General features: G+C 43.6%; 2 protein-coding genes across 2 annotated transcripts in view; one reads left to right on the top strand and one right to left on the bottom strand.

The window, feature by feature from the left end:
* The window catches only part of arhgef25a (Rho guanine nucleotide exchange factor (GEF) 25a), a gene marked incomplete at both ends in the record, with an annotated part of 30,379 nt that extends 24,399 nt beyond the window's left edge, over positions 1-5,980 (top strand). The window contains 9 exons of the mRNA XM_080534592.1: positions 1,074-1,163; positions 1,432-1,524; positions 2,051-2,101; positions 2,311-2,388; positions 2,486-2,677; positions 2,970-3,150; positions 3,458-3,687; positions 4,042-4,206; positions 5,855-5,980. Coding sequence (XP_080390718.1) covers positions 1,074-1,163; positions 1,432-1,524; positions 2,051-2,101; positions 2,311-2,388; positions 2,486-2,677; positions 2,970-3,150; positions 3,458-3,687; positions 4,042-4,206; positions 5,855-5,980 — 1,206 coding nt within the window. The remainder of the gene's footprint in view (positions 1-1,073; positions 1,164-1,431; positions 1,525-2,050; positions 2,102-2,310; positions 2,389-2,485; positions 2,678-2,969; positions 3,151-3,457; positions 3,688-4,041; positions 4,207-5,854) is intronic.
* Positions 5,981-10,511: 4,531 nt separating this feature from the next.
* Positions 10,512-12,095, bottom strand: sp5l (Sp5 transcription factor-like; the record flags this gene model as incomplete). The annotated part of the gene is made up of 2 exons (XM_080535411.1): positions 11,990-12,095; positions 10,512-11,549 (listed from the first exon to the last, which is right to left on the bottom strand). Exons 1-2 carry the CDS (start codon positions 12,041-12,043, stop codon positions 10,512-10,514), a joined length of 1,092 nt encoding a protein of 363 aa, XP_080391537.1. The 5' UTR covers positions 12,044-12,095.
* Positions 12,096-13,534: the final 1,439 nt, after the last annotated feature.

Below are 13,534 nucleotides of genomic sequence, written 5' to 3'. Positions count from 1 at the left end.
CTGTATCTTGTCTGGAACGGAGCAAAACCAGCAGGAGAAGAAAGATATGGAATACTGGAGGGTATTATTGTTCTTAGAATAGAATACAACTGGATGACCATGCGGTCACAGGCCATATCGATGGCACATCTCATTCTATTTGTGTTAACTGTTAAGTGGTGGCACATGCAGAGCAGAAATGTTAATCTGAACCAAGTATAGTTGTTTCTGGACGGTAATTGATTTGGCTTAATCTCTCTTTTCCCCTATCTGCCCCCCTAAACAATGCAATACGACTCTGCCCTATTGGTAATTAACTTTAAAAAGGCTGTGGGGAAATAAAGCAGCTCGTAACTAAATCTAAGCATGGTGTCACACTGTGAAAACAAGCAGACTGGGAACATGGGCCGTAATGAAAAGCTGAGGACGACCGGGAGAGGTGATGCAGAGCCCAGTCACGTAAACACACACACACACACACACACACACACACACACACACACAGCTGATTGCTCTCTCTGTGACAATACAACCAGGCTTCCTTGCCCTCCAAACACAGTACAGTACACATCCTTTGCAGTGGTACATGATGACGATACAGACCCCCGGCCGCCCACCGCAAGCCTGGTCAGCTGGTGGAGCTGTCTCTAGGCTGCAGCTATGGATCAGTTGCTAGGTAGAGGCAGTCTGCTCTTTAAGGCTCTGGTTACATTGAGGATAGCATAGGGTAAATTATACATAACCTACTGCTCATTCACACGTAACTCCATTACCGCTCCCAGGTCTGCCGCAGATGCCAATTAGTCACACTAGACTGGCCCTCGCCTCGCCAGAGAGAAAGTCAGCTTCAAAGCCCTCGCTTAGAGACAAATAATTGTTTCTCTGTTTCCTCTTAAACAGCAAGTAGAATAACATTACCCATTAATGTTTGTTCCTTAAAGAGAGATATTTGTTTTGAGCTAAAGAAGGATGCATTTTCTCTGAATTCTCTGCAGTTCTCGAAAATATTCGAGAGAAAGAAAATATTCTCTCCACACACTTGTTTTTATTTTGAGTGTAGTCATGCTGTCTGTGTGTTTGGGTTCATATTACAGGAGAGGCGTCTCCACATGTACGTTGTGTACTGTCAGAACAAACCAAAGTCGGAGCATATAGTTTCTGACTACATCGAGACCTATTTTGAGGTGAGTGTCTCTCAACAAAACATACAGCATATCCACCACTACAGAATAACCAGGAACCACTAGGTCTGAGGCTGGACTTTCATCTTGTCATTTAAATGTCACTTTATTCTCATTTATTCTCATTTGTAGCTCACAAAATGTGTCTGATCTCTGTGAAGTTAGCCATGTAGCCAATATATTTCATCATGTTTATGTGTGGTTGTCAGAATGTAATGTTATGTGATGTTGATGTGTGGTTGAGGGAATGTGTGTGTGTCTCTCCTTTCAGGAACTGAAGCAACAGCTGGGCCACAGGCTGCAGCTCAATGACCTGCTCATCAAACCTGTCCAGAGGATCATGAAGTACCAGCTGCTGCTCAAGGTGAGACACAGGGCATCGTCCCTCACCACACACACACACACACACACACACACACACACACACACACACACACACACACACACACACACACACACACACACAAACACACAAACACACACACACACACACAAACACACACCTGCACTCCATGCCTGCTGAGCAGCCGTCTGACACACTGCAGGGTCAGCCACGGGGCTGTAGACACACAGACACACATGTCATTGCTGGACCGCAAGTAGATGCACTGAAAGAAAAAGCAGGAGGATAGCACACGAAAAGCAGACTTGATCAAACCTACAGTATGAGGGTCTAATTCAATGTGAACATGAATATAAAAGATGAGTAGGTCTTGAACATGGTTATAAATGGCCACTTGTGCCAACCTATACCTAGTGCACCTCTGGCATTCAATTTGATCTGGGACATAGAGAACCCTAGTAAACAATCCTCCAGATGTCCTCACCTTACAAAGTATACTAGTAATCCTGGAATGCTCTGAGAAAGCCTGCTGTGTTTATTTGTGCAGGACTTCCTGAAGTATTACACCAAAGCTGGGATGGACACAGAAGAGCTGGAGGTGGGTGATCTGATGCAGCACATGCTGTTTTAACAACACTGTCGCTTTCTAAGAATAGATGAAACAGAGCATTTGAGGACGTATGCTGTCTATGTGTTCTTTTGCTCTTAGGTTAATCATTTTAAGGGTTCTCTCTAGTCAAACAGCTTAGAATATTTGGGGTTTAGTGACAGTCTCTATCTCTCTGTCTCTCTCCATCCCTTTCATAGAAAGCAGTAGAGGTGATGTGCTTTGTGCCTAAACGCTGCAATGACATGATGAACGTGGGGAGGCTGCAGGGCTTTGACGTGAGGCTTTAAAAACACTCTACACAGTTCTCATAGTAACCATGTAGCTACGCTTTAGAGCCCTAACCGGTGTTCAACCTGTGCCTGACTCTGCCAGGGGAAGATCACAGCCCAGGGCAAGCTTCTCCAACAGGACACCTTCACAGTCACTGAGCAGGACAGCAGCTTCCTGTCCCGCGCGAAGGAGAGGCGGATCTTCCTGTTTGAGCAGCTGGTCATCTTCAGCGAGCCAATCGACAGGAAGAAAGGCTTCTCGCTGCCAGGGTACATCTTCAAGAACAGCATTAAGGTGTGTCTCCTCTCTGACCCATTCCAATTATATTCAATACAGACACAGCATGCAATGCTAAACAAGTAGAAACAACTAAAACAATTCAATTTAAATAGCTTCTCCTAGGTGATAAATTGCATAACAGCAAAGTAAACAACAGCAATACTAGTCCCAAATCTAAGTTAGGTAAGCAGTCCCAGAGACAGTTTCTTGGAAGCCTGCATGTGTTGTGGAGGTGTTTAACGACCAGGCTCCGCTGCAGGATGTTGTCCTCCCACCAACAATGATAGTCAGATGTGATTTGTTCCAGGTGAGCTGTCTAGGGGTGGAGCCCTGCGTGGAGGGGGAGGTGAGCCGCTTTGTGTTGACGTCGCGCGGGGCCGACGGGAGTGTGGTGCGCTTTGCGCTGCAGGCTGCCTCCCCTGAGGTCTGCAGGGCCTGGGTCAATGACGTGGGCCAGATCCTCGACACCCAGCGCAACTTCCTCAATGGTACTAGGACGAGGAAACCCCATTACCCAGCAGCACCTTTACTCACACATCTGGTCGGGACTTTCATGCTTTGTCCTCTGACTCTGTTGCCAGCCACCCAAGCAATGTGGGCAGATGTACTATAATACATTAATAGATACTGCACTGAAACATTTACAATAAAATCACACACTACTTTTATTGTTACTTTATAACAAACGTTTGATTCTATGACCAGAGAATAACATTATGGACATCAATATCTGAGGTGAAGGTCAGAGGGGAAGCCTGGTCTGAAACCTCTTTCTGTTGTTGTGTTGCCATTCAGCCCTGCAGTCTCCCATCGAGTACCAGCGGCGGGAGAGTAAGTCCAACAGCTTGGGCCGCAGCATGAGACCCTCCCTGTCTGCTGCCACTGCCCTGCGGCCCCACTCCTCTGCCTCCATCGACCGACATCGTCTGCCCTGCCTGCGCTCCTACAACACCTCCCTCCCCACCCTCTTCCTGCCCAGCCAGGGCCAGGTCCAGGGCCCCGGAGAGAGACACACACCAGGGGAGGTAAGGTATCACGGCTCCACGCAAAGACCTGCAGCCGCCAGGGGCCAAACACAGCACCAGTGTTTGACCACAAACAGCAGCATGCTGCCTGCCTGACTGGTCCGCTCAGCAGGCTGGACTGGAATGGGCTCCAGCCGAGCCTGACTGTCTGTAGTGTACACAGCCACAGATAGGGTCAACTGGCATGTCTGGATCAAGAATCCCTCCGGAAAAGACCGTGATTGATATAAAGAGTCTGAATCTTAAGTAATTCAAAAAGGAACTCAGTAACAGTGACATGCCAATATGCCTGTGGTATGCTGTCAAAATACAAATTTCCATGTGCAATCTCTATTGTCTTGTGTGTGTTTGCAGTCTACACTGGTCCAACACTGCCCAGCGGAGGTCAACTCTCAACTGACTCTCTCACCATCACACATTCAACTAGCCTTCACTGACCAGTCAGGTCTGTCTCCGGCACCCCTGCACTGCCAAGCTGTGTCCAATGGGCTGTATGCCCCTGCTACACAGAGCACACAGGTACACACACGCACGCACTCACTCACTCACGCACACCCACCCACCCACCCAACTATTCTATTTGTTTTTTATGGTCCTGATTGATCACCTATGTAAAAACAAGCCAGAAGAAAGTAACTATTGGGGGGAAATAATGGGCCATTGTAGGAAGTATAATGATAATTCTAATGTGCTCATTGATGTTAATGTAAAAGATGAAAGGCTTTAGTAAATGGCAACCTTTTGTTCAGAGACATGTAAAGAGGGGAAAGGTGTTGATTCAAAAGAAGAGTTATTCCTCCCCCTGTTGGACAAAAATGGAACCTAGACAGAACGAAACAACATAAGAATCAAAGGGGAGCTACATGTGGCAGAGGAGGTCTGTACAAATCACAGCATAACAGCAAAATAGTGAGTGGAAGTGATTTGAAATACAAAATCTGATTAAAATGTACATGTTTTGTGGTGTGTACAACAATTGTTCAACTTGGGCACAGCTCACATGATGTGTATCCTCATCCCTCAAGTGTTCTAAATAGCTTTCACCAACAGGCCTGGCTGCAATGGGGCTATGCTGTTGTTGAGCTCTTGACAAACATGGACTACATCTCCCTCTGTCATCACCGTGCACTTGTTCTAAGTGGTGCTGATTGACTTGTTGGTCTAACCGTATTTACCCAGGCTGGATGGGCTTGGTACATAACAAACAGGAAGGAGACTGATCCAGAGAAGGAAGTCAGAGATGCCTATCAAAGGCCTAATTGTTCTCTCTAATGGTGGAGTGAATAGTGGAATATATAGTGGTATATATCTATACATAGAAATCACTGATAGAGCTCACTGACAAAGCATGTTGAATGTTTCTTAAACTCTGGCCAGAGTCTTCTTTTCAAGTTATTCACATCACAATGGAAATAGTGAGGCATTTGTCTCTCTTGGAAAAACCCAGTTTGTAAATTCTAGTACCATAATATTTCATACTGCAACCTATGGTGTTATAAATACATTATATTAGACTAGAATATCTCAAGGAAAAGCTGTAAACTCAAGTTTGCGGTGACCCAGCCCAGCAAGGCAGTGTAAATTGTTCTAGTGCTTAATTGGAAGAGAGAAGTTATTATTATTATATTACATTATACAAGTATAAGAGAATAACATTCTTAGGCTTCAGTTGCTTGACTTTGCAGCAGCAAGAGAAAAAAAATTAATATATATAAAATATAATAGTAGAATTAATAGAAATAATAGAATTAACATGAGTATTGCACTGAAGTAGCAATAGATGGTAGAGGAAGAACTAGAATAAAGTGCCTGTGTGCATGGAGTGTGCTGAACGGTAAATAGTCACTAGTCCTTAGTAGATTTGTTCATAAGCCTGATTGCTAGCTGTTGTTTAACCTCCGAGTTTTGACTCAGAGGCTACGGTACCGTTTCTTGTGTGGCAGCGGCTCGCAGACTGCGGTTGGGGTGGCTGGGGTCTTCGATAATCCTCCGGCCATTGCTGACACACCATTTGTCGTAAATACCCTTGGAGGGAAGCTCATATCCATTGATGTTCTCAGCTGTCTGCACCAAACTCCGCATTGCTTTGTGGTTGAGGGCAGTGCAGTTGAGCAGTGTGTTTTTTTAGCTGTGTTTGTGACTATTCCCTTCCCTGTCCCCCCACCAGAGAGCAGGAGAGGCCTGCCGGCGGGGGCTGCCCGGTGAACCTGGAAGCCACACTGTGTCTGCCTCTGGTCCATTGGCTGGCCGTCGCCCCAGCATCCTGACCCAGCTGGCTGAGGATGACCTATGAACTCTGGGCCTCTCTCCAGGGCCAGGAGCCCATAGGCCAGAGCCACTACATAGTGAAGAATAGCAGAAGGATCTCGTCTAATGTTTGTTGTTGATGTTGTCGTCATCCTCTGCTTTTTCAGACTGTTACTTTTTCACTGATGTTCTCATTAGAACAAGCCAGGATCATAATGGAATATATGAACAATGAATGGGCTGCAATTATAAAGCGTCTTAAGACAGATTTTTAGAGCACGTTTTAGGTGTGAGGTAACTAGCCTCCGCCATGACCTGTGTAACGTGGCACCAAGCTAAATGGTGCAATGATATGAGTGCCAGAGCACTCACTGGACATAAGGTGTTATGGGGATGAGTTAACTTTTTTCATTTTCGAGAATTTCTATATCTATTCTATGTCTTTCGAAGGGCAAGGGGATTTGTTCAAAGGAGAAAAAAAGTCCATTCCTGAACGGGGAGGTCACTGGAGTCTGTGCGAATGTGTGTGTGTGTGTGTGTGTGTGTGTGTGTTTGTGCGTGTGTGTGGGTGTGTGTGTGTGTGTGTGTGTGTGTGCGTGTGCATGTGTACATGTTCAATTGTGTTTGTCAGTTGTTTGTGAGAGTGAGCAGGATAGGTGGCTGCTCTTCTTGTAAACATGCTGATCATTTTCCTTAAAAATGCATTCTACCCTGAGGAGACCTGTGGATCAGAATGTGTCAAACTTTTTCAGCTCTCTGAAACTGCTGGATTCTGATGCCCGTTTGTAAAATATATGAAATATCATCTTACCCTGAGTTGTCCTCAGAGGCCAGTAGTGAAAGCTTCACCAGTTCTCCATTCTCCACTTAGCTACCGCAGCAAAGGCTAGTTAGCATCACCCTCTCCAACATAGGATTCCAACAGCACTTAAGATTCCAACGGCACTTGGCATCTAAATTATGTTGCAATTAAATGTCAAGATCTCCTCAGAGATAGTGGAGAAAATAGAGAACATCGAGAACGGACAACCGGAGAAGGTGGAGAACTGGAGAAAGTTAAGAATGGAGAACCGGTGAAGCTTTCAGTACTGGCCTATTAGGACAAATTAGGGTGAGACGGTATTTCACCTAAACATGAAAGTAGGCCGAACCATCACTTTAACACGTAATTTCTCAACTGACAGAACAGTAGGCCTAGGCTACTTGATGTGTATATTGATGAGTACAATGGGGAGGTAGGAGGCGGGAGACAACAAATACATTTGATCTGTATATATGTAGACAATCGGATTCATCTGAATTCATCTGAATTCCCAGTCCCATAGAACATAACTTTCTGGCTCTTGCCGGGGTGTTTCAAAAGGACAAGAACTCTCCCCTGCTCTCTGATTCTGTTTAACTGAAGGCAGCTCTTGTTTGATCTGAACAAAAAAGGGGTGAGGAAGCCCCCTAGAGGCCCACTGCAGGTATGACGTCACTCCAGGCTCCTGGTGGAGGTGGAGACACAAGGAAGTGGCCATGCCAAAGGGACTAACTACCCTATCAGTCTGACAGACAGGAACCCCGTGCCCTCATTGGAATGGAGACAGACTGCGTTTTTTCTTAGCCAAAAGAAATGCTTGTGGTTTGACAAAGTTGGTCCTCTAAGAGACATGATGTTTCTTTTGTTTCTTATATGGTTAAATCGGTCAATGTCCAGTCCAATATTGTGCTGTATTCAATCATCTTTGTTGGTTTTCGCTACACCACACACTGTATTGTCGGGCTTACATCTCTGGTTGATGAAAAACAAATACGAGACAGTGTATAATTGGGTTGTAGTATAATTTAGTATACTATTAATTCTTATTTGAAGCAGTAAAAGTTATACTGTATCTGTATGCTCTATCCACAGAGACTTGTGCCAAAAAGCAGGGGCTTGTGAGTTTGACTCAACTTTGGATCATATTGCCAATCTATTTTGTAAATCTACCAATGGATTTGTTGAATTTACAAAGCTGTGTTTATGATACATCTAATCCTGAAATCAGTATGTTTTTTCTTTATTGTTATGCCAAAATGTTTCAGTTCATGAAAAAAATCTGAACATTGAGTACTTCAACAATGTATTATCTTCTGGTCTATGCATTAAAAGTAAGTGACATTTTAAAAGAGAGGAGATGAGAACAGCAAATATAGTGTCATTTCAGCTTTAGGCTAATTAATCTCTATAGCCAGTAGAGGTCACTATGAGGCTTTCACATCTGAAGTTAAATAACAGACTGAAGTTAAGTGGGTATAACACAGCTGCACCAAAGATCCATAGGCTTCAATGCTTTGCTGACAAAATCTGCTAAAAAAATGTAAGCCCCTAAGAAACCTACATTACAAAGTAAAACGTTGCTTATGTTATGGAGCATGAGTCCACAAAGAATCTCCCAGTGCTCATGGACTGCTGTATTGTAATGGGATTATTGATCTGGCATTGTTGCATGTTACATAAAGGAATACCACTACAAAAGTGATCAGAAAACCAAGAGAAACCAGAGGACAGGAAAAGGGGTTCTTATGATGCCATGTCTGGCTGAGTAGAATCTGTTGTATCATATCAAATAAAACGTGTCTTTTTTGATGTAAGTGTCATATTTTATATGATTTCTGTACATAATACTTTACACTCTATATACATTTAGATTATTTATATGGATAGATTAGCAACATCTTAGATATAATAAAAAATACAAATCAGACAGAAATTCTGATTTTAAAGCTCAATACAAATATCGAAAATGTACTAAATATCTCCATAAACATTCGAAATTAACAATTACAAAATGGTATCACTATCAGAATGATCATATTTTTTCCTTGCAATCAATCTAGAATAATACAAATAATCCCATTATAAATCAACCCTACATGAAAACATATAACCCTGCTCATACAGAAATAGCGAGGCATTTCACAAGCTTCAATGAGATTAAATTTGAATGCAGTGCCCCCAAAATAAAGTTCAAACAACCCTGAAGGCAAAGAGGAGAAACCCCTGGATCATTGGACATCTGGTTAGTTTGCCTCAGAATAAAGCCCCATTCTGGGCAGTAAAGGAGGGCTGATCGTAACATGGCTGTGATATATGGAGGTTGGAGGAGGGGGGGGGGGGGGGGGGGGGCAAGGGTATTAACTTTCACAAGGGTGCAAAATCAAAGGGAGTTCCTGTCACCACCAAGGGGGTCTTAGCAACAGGGGTCCCATTCACAGGGAATTCCTGTCCAGTGCCTTCCATTGCATCTGTTGACTCAATCTTCTCCATTGAGAGAAAGAAAACACTCATTAAAGCCACATGACTGTGAACTTGATTGCAGAAGGCAAGACAACTGCCCCCCATCAATGGGCTCTGTATTAACTTTGAGGTGTAAAAATCTTTGAACATCCCTTCATCTCTCGTCCATTTGAAGGGTTTCTTCCTTCACACTGATGACACAATGAGCACCATTTGTATTCTGAATACAATCAAATGATCATTTAAATAAAATGTTAGATGTTTGGTTGACAAGAATGCCATTGATCGAAATTCACACATTAACTTGAATTAGGATTGTACGTCTGGAAAGCATTTGAATTTCAAACAATCATATTGACAAGATATATTAAAATAATACATTTAGCAGAGAATGTGAATTTGTTTCAGCAAGGACTAACGTTTATTAAAATGTACATGCTGTCTTAACTTTAATAAAGTTGTGCTTGGAATATTATGTACATTATTTACAAGGGGCTTACAAACACAGGCACCCATCTACAATAATGGAAATTCACAAAATGATTAAATATCAATATTCAATTGCAATAAACAAATGGATAAACTATGGGTCAAAAAGGGCTCACATTTTTACATAACACTGATCTCATTCTCAACTTTTGACATTCTTGACAAGAAATCAACTTCAATATCATCCGAGGCGTTAAATTATTTTCTTTTGAAAGAAAAAAGTTATATTTATCTTATAGTAGCATAAAAGGTAATGTGACCTACAGATATCTAATGTATCTTCTCTTTCATTAAATGCTTTCTGAATTCCAGATTCGAGAGGGTTAAACATGCAGAGTGAATACATTGTATGGAATGTTTTTATATCCTATATGTATTTTGTATGCATGTTACTTACATTGTTGAAATATTTACATTCAAAATTGTTTAAATAAAATTAAGGCCTTGGACTTCTATAGCTGTTGTGGGAACTAGTCAAGAAAGTATTTTCCATACGGAAAGGACATTATTTGGAGGACAGAATAATGTCTATGAGATATATCTGTCTTTGCACCTAGAGATGCCATCACAATGAATGCACTGAAACCATACTTCTCAACATTGAAAAGGGGTTCAATTCTTCATACGGGTAACAAGATGTAATTGTGTAGCAGAGCTCGGGTGCTAAGTATGGCTTTGCCTACAGTCAGTTGCTGCACACTTCACAAAGTAGTTGAGGAAGAGGAGCTAGGATGCCTGCTTGTGCTTACCCCCTTGCAGGTCAGTGGCAGTTAGTTGCAGTCACACACTCTGCTCATTGCTGTCCATAAGCTCTAGTCTGACACTACTACTCTCTCTTGATATTGGTGAGCAGAGGGTCTGTGGGCCCGGTCTGTGTGGGCAGGCCAGCCCTGCTCTTTCTGCTCTGGTGGGTCTTGACGTGTTTGGAGAGGTGGTCGCTCCTCATGAACCTTTTGCCGCACTGCTGGCAGCCAAAGCGCTTCTCGCCGGTGTGTGTGCGCAGGTGGCGCTGCAGCTCGTCTGAGCGTGTGAAGCTCTTGCCACAGAAGAGCCAGTTGCAGATGAAGGGCCTTTCCCCTGCATGCCAGCGCAGGTGGGCCTTCAGGTGGGACGTCTTCTTGTACACCTTGCCGCATTCGGGAATGTGGCAGATATGCAATCTCTTCTTGCCGAACTCCAGTCCGCCGCCGTTGGCCTGGCAGTTGGGGCACTTGCAGCGGCGGCAGCGACGTGTGGAGCTGAGCAGGCCCTTGGAAGTGCCCTGGAGGAGGGCTGCAATCTGGGGCTGGTGGCCCAGGACCAGCTGTCTGCCCAGGGAGAAAGGGTGGTTGGAAGAGGTTCCGTTAGTCTGAGGGAGGCTCCACCACTGCTGCCCTTCCTCAACGTGGCCTCCAGAGAGGTGGTGCCTGGCGGAGGAATTCTGCAGGAAGCTGGAGAAGTTCTGTCCCATGGTGTTGTGCTGAGGGTAGTAGGGGGCGTTTGCTTGGGTCTTCACCGGGGATAGATCAAAGGGGTAGGCAGAAGGGGGCTCTGCCGGAGGGGTGAGGGGCAGCTCGTGGTGGTGGTGATGATGGTGGTGGTGATGGAGGTGTGCGTGAGGACCCAGGCCAGACTGCATGTGTCCAGGGAACTGGACCTTAGGCACAGTGAATGCCATCTGGTGTGAGCTGAGGCTAGAGCTAGGTGCCACTTCATTGCTCCACAGCTGAAACATCCCAGATGCTGAGCTCACTGCCCCGTCATAGGGGAACTGGGAGCCCTCTGAGCCCACAGGGCCACTCACCTGCCAGGCCTGGCTACAAGTGGTGGCCAGGAAAGACAGGGCGTTGGGGGCTCCCTCTGGAGAAGAGCTGGGGGTCCGGTCCTAAGAGGAAGACAGAAACAGCATTGTTAAAATCTCACATTTGTCAAATCAGCTAAATGTAGTAAATAGTGTGCAAATTATTCAGTTATTTTTCACAAATTGTTACCACTTGGTTTGTTCCTGACACACACACAACTGAATCTTGCATACTACTGTGAACTTAAACATTCACATATCTTCTTTAATCACATACATCAATGAAAAGAAAACGATTTGGTGTTCTCTGTAACAGTTCAATCTAGACATCCTGGCGAGTTTGGCATTGAGGTTAAAATAATTCCCGTTTTCCTACTTGCGCATGTATGGAGAATACAGAACAGCAAACTTTGGAATTCCAAAGATATTCACGAGTTACACAAGTTGAGTTACACTAATCAGAATGCATTATGTATGAAGACCTGTACTTGTTGTATATTACATTTAAAAAAACAATTACAAACCTGTAAAAAGGTATGAAGAAAGTTGTCAGTCCTTTGTATTGTCAGCGCAGCCATCTGTCCACGCGCTCTGTGTCTCCGCACCTGCAACACTAAGCTGCGCGGATAGGCAGCGACTCACGAGTTCAACCGGGAACGAGAAGCGGAGGAGACAAGCGCACGCATTCGGGTCTGAAGTGACCCTGAAAGTAAAGCAGCTCTAAGCACAAACAAAAGTAATCATGTGACATTCAAGTGTCCCCCAGTTCGTTCGGTCAGATTATGGAGTGGTCGAAATGCCGAGCTCATTCCAGTTTATTTGGTGCTCTTTCACATCCAGTAGAATTCAACCAACGAGCGTGCCTTTTGAAGTTGGAGGAAGACACTACCGCAATAAATCCTCGGGATCATTTCAAAGGCGCTTGAGCTGCATCCTCTCTTTATAGAGAGAAAGGGTCCTCTCAGCGGGGTCTCTTAAGTATGTTCGAGGAGAACCAGTGAATAGAGGGAAGATGTGAGGGGGAGGATGGGGTTGATTGGGGAGGGGGGCTACATTGATAGGTAGGGGTGGGTTGCTGATAATTTCACTAAATTTTCACCAAAAATGCTGACCCCGCGAAATAAATCCTCTTTCAATTGTTCGGAAAAAGTTGAGGCGTGATAAAACGTCTTCTGTTATGTCGCATTTTTCAGCGCATGCCATTCAATTTTAGAGGTGCTTTCCCAGGCATTCAAACTGTGTGCATTTTCTCAGACCAACACCTTGCTAAATTGACTGATGGGTGATAACTAACGTTGACCCGTAATAATAGCCTACTCATAATAATAATAACATTAATAATAACATTAATAATAATAACAACAACACTATAACAATAATAAAACATTTGGTGTGTTACACATGTATAATGTTGTGAATGAATGAATATGATAATAATGATCAAATACTGCCCTTAAAAAAACTCCAAATGAACAAGAATATCAGATTAGTCCATTTATTTTCGATCAATTTGCGCAACCTCAATACTTATGGAATACTGCAGAGAATCACACCAAACAAATACATTGAACTAAATTCTATCAGGAAGGGGTAAGGTAGGGTAAAATAATTTAAACCTTTACTTCCTCGACATCTCCATGGTAGCACAGTTAAACACTACAGATACCGTGTTTAAATTCACTGAATTTGCTATTCTGAGTGATCTAGTGATTTATTCTACCAGGAAGATAAATTATACATTGATAAATCAAGGATCCTTTTCTCTAAGATTTCACATTCAAAAACAAAAAGTTGTTTTAATTATTATTATTATTATTATTACCTTTTGAGTTTCTCTCTTTCTCACAGATACAGTTCCCTTGGTAGGGTTGATTGTATATCAGACCCACAGAATGTCACAGCTCCCTAGCATTAAGTGTTTTCCCTTCTAAGCTAATTGATCAAACCCAATCAAACCACCCCAGTTCTCACTGGTAGTTGACATGTCAAATAGGTCGCCCTGTGTGACATTCTCACACTTCAGGGTTCAAATCGAGGCCAGATCTAACACATTAAATGCAGATTGAGAG

This window comes from Nansenia antarctica (genome assembly GCF_963989245.1).
Source record: "Nansenia antarctica genome assembly, chromosome: 6".
NCBI lineage: Eukaryota > Metazoa > Chordata > Actinopteri > Argentiniformes > Microstomatidae > Nansenia > Nansenia antarctica.
This window is presented reverse-complemented; position numbering and strand designations above follow the sequence as displayed.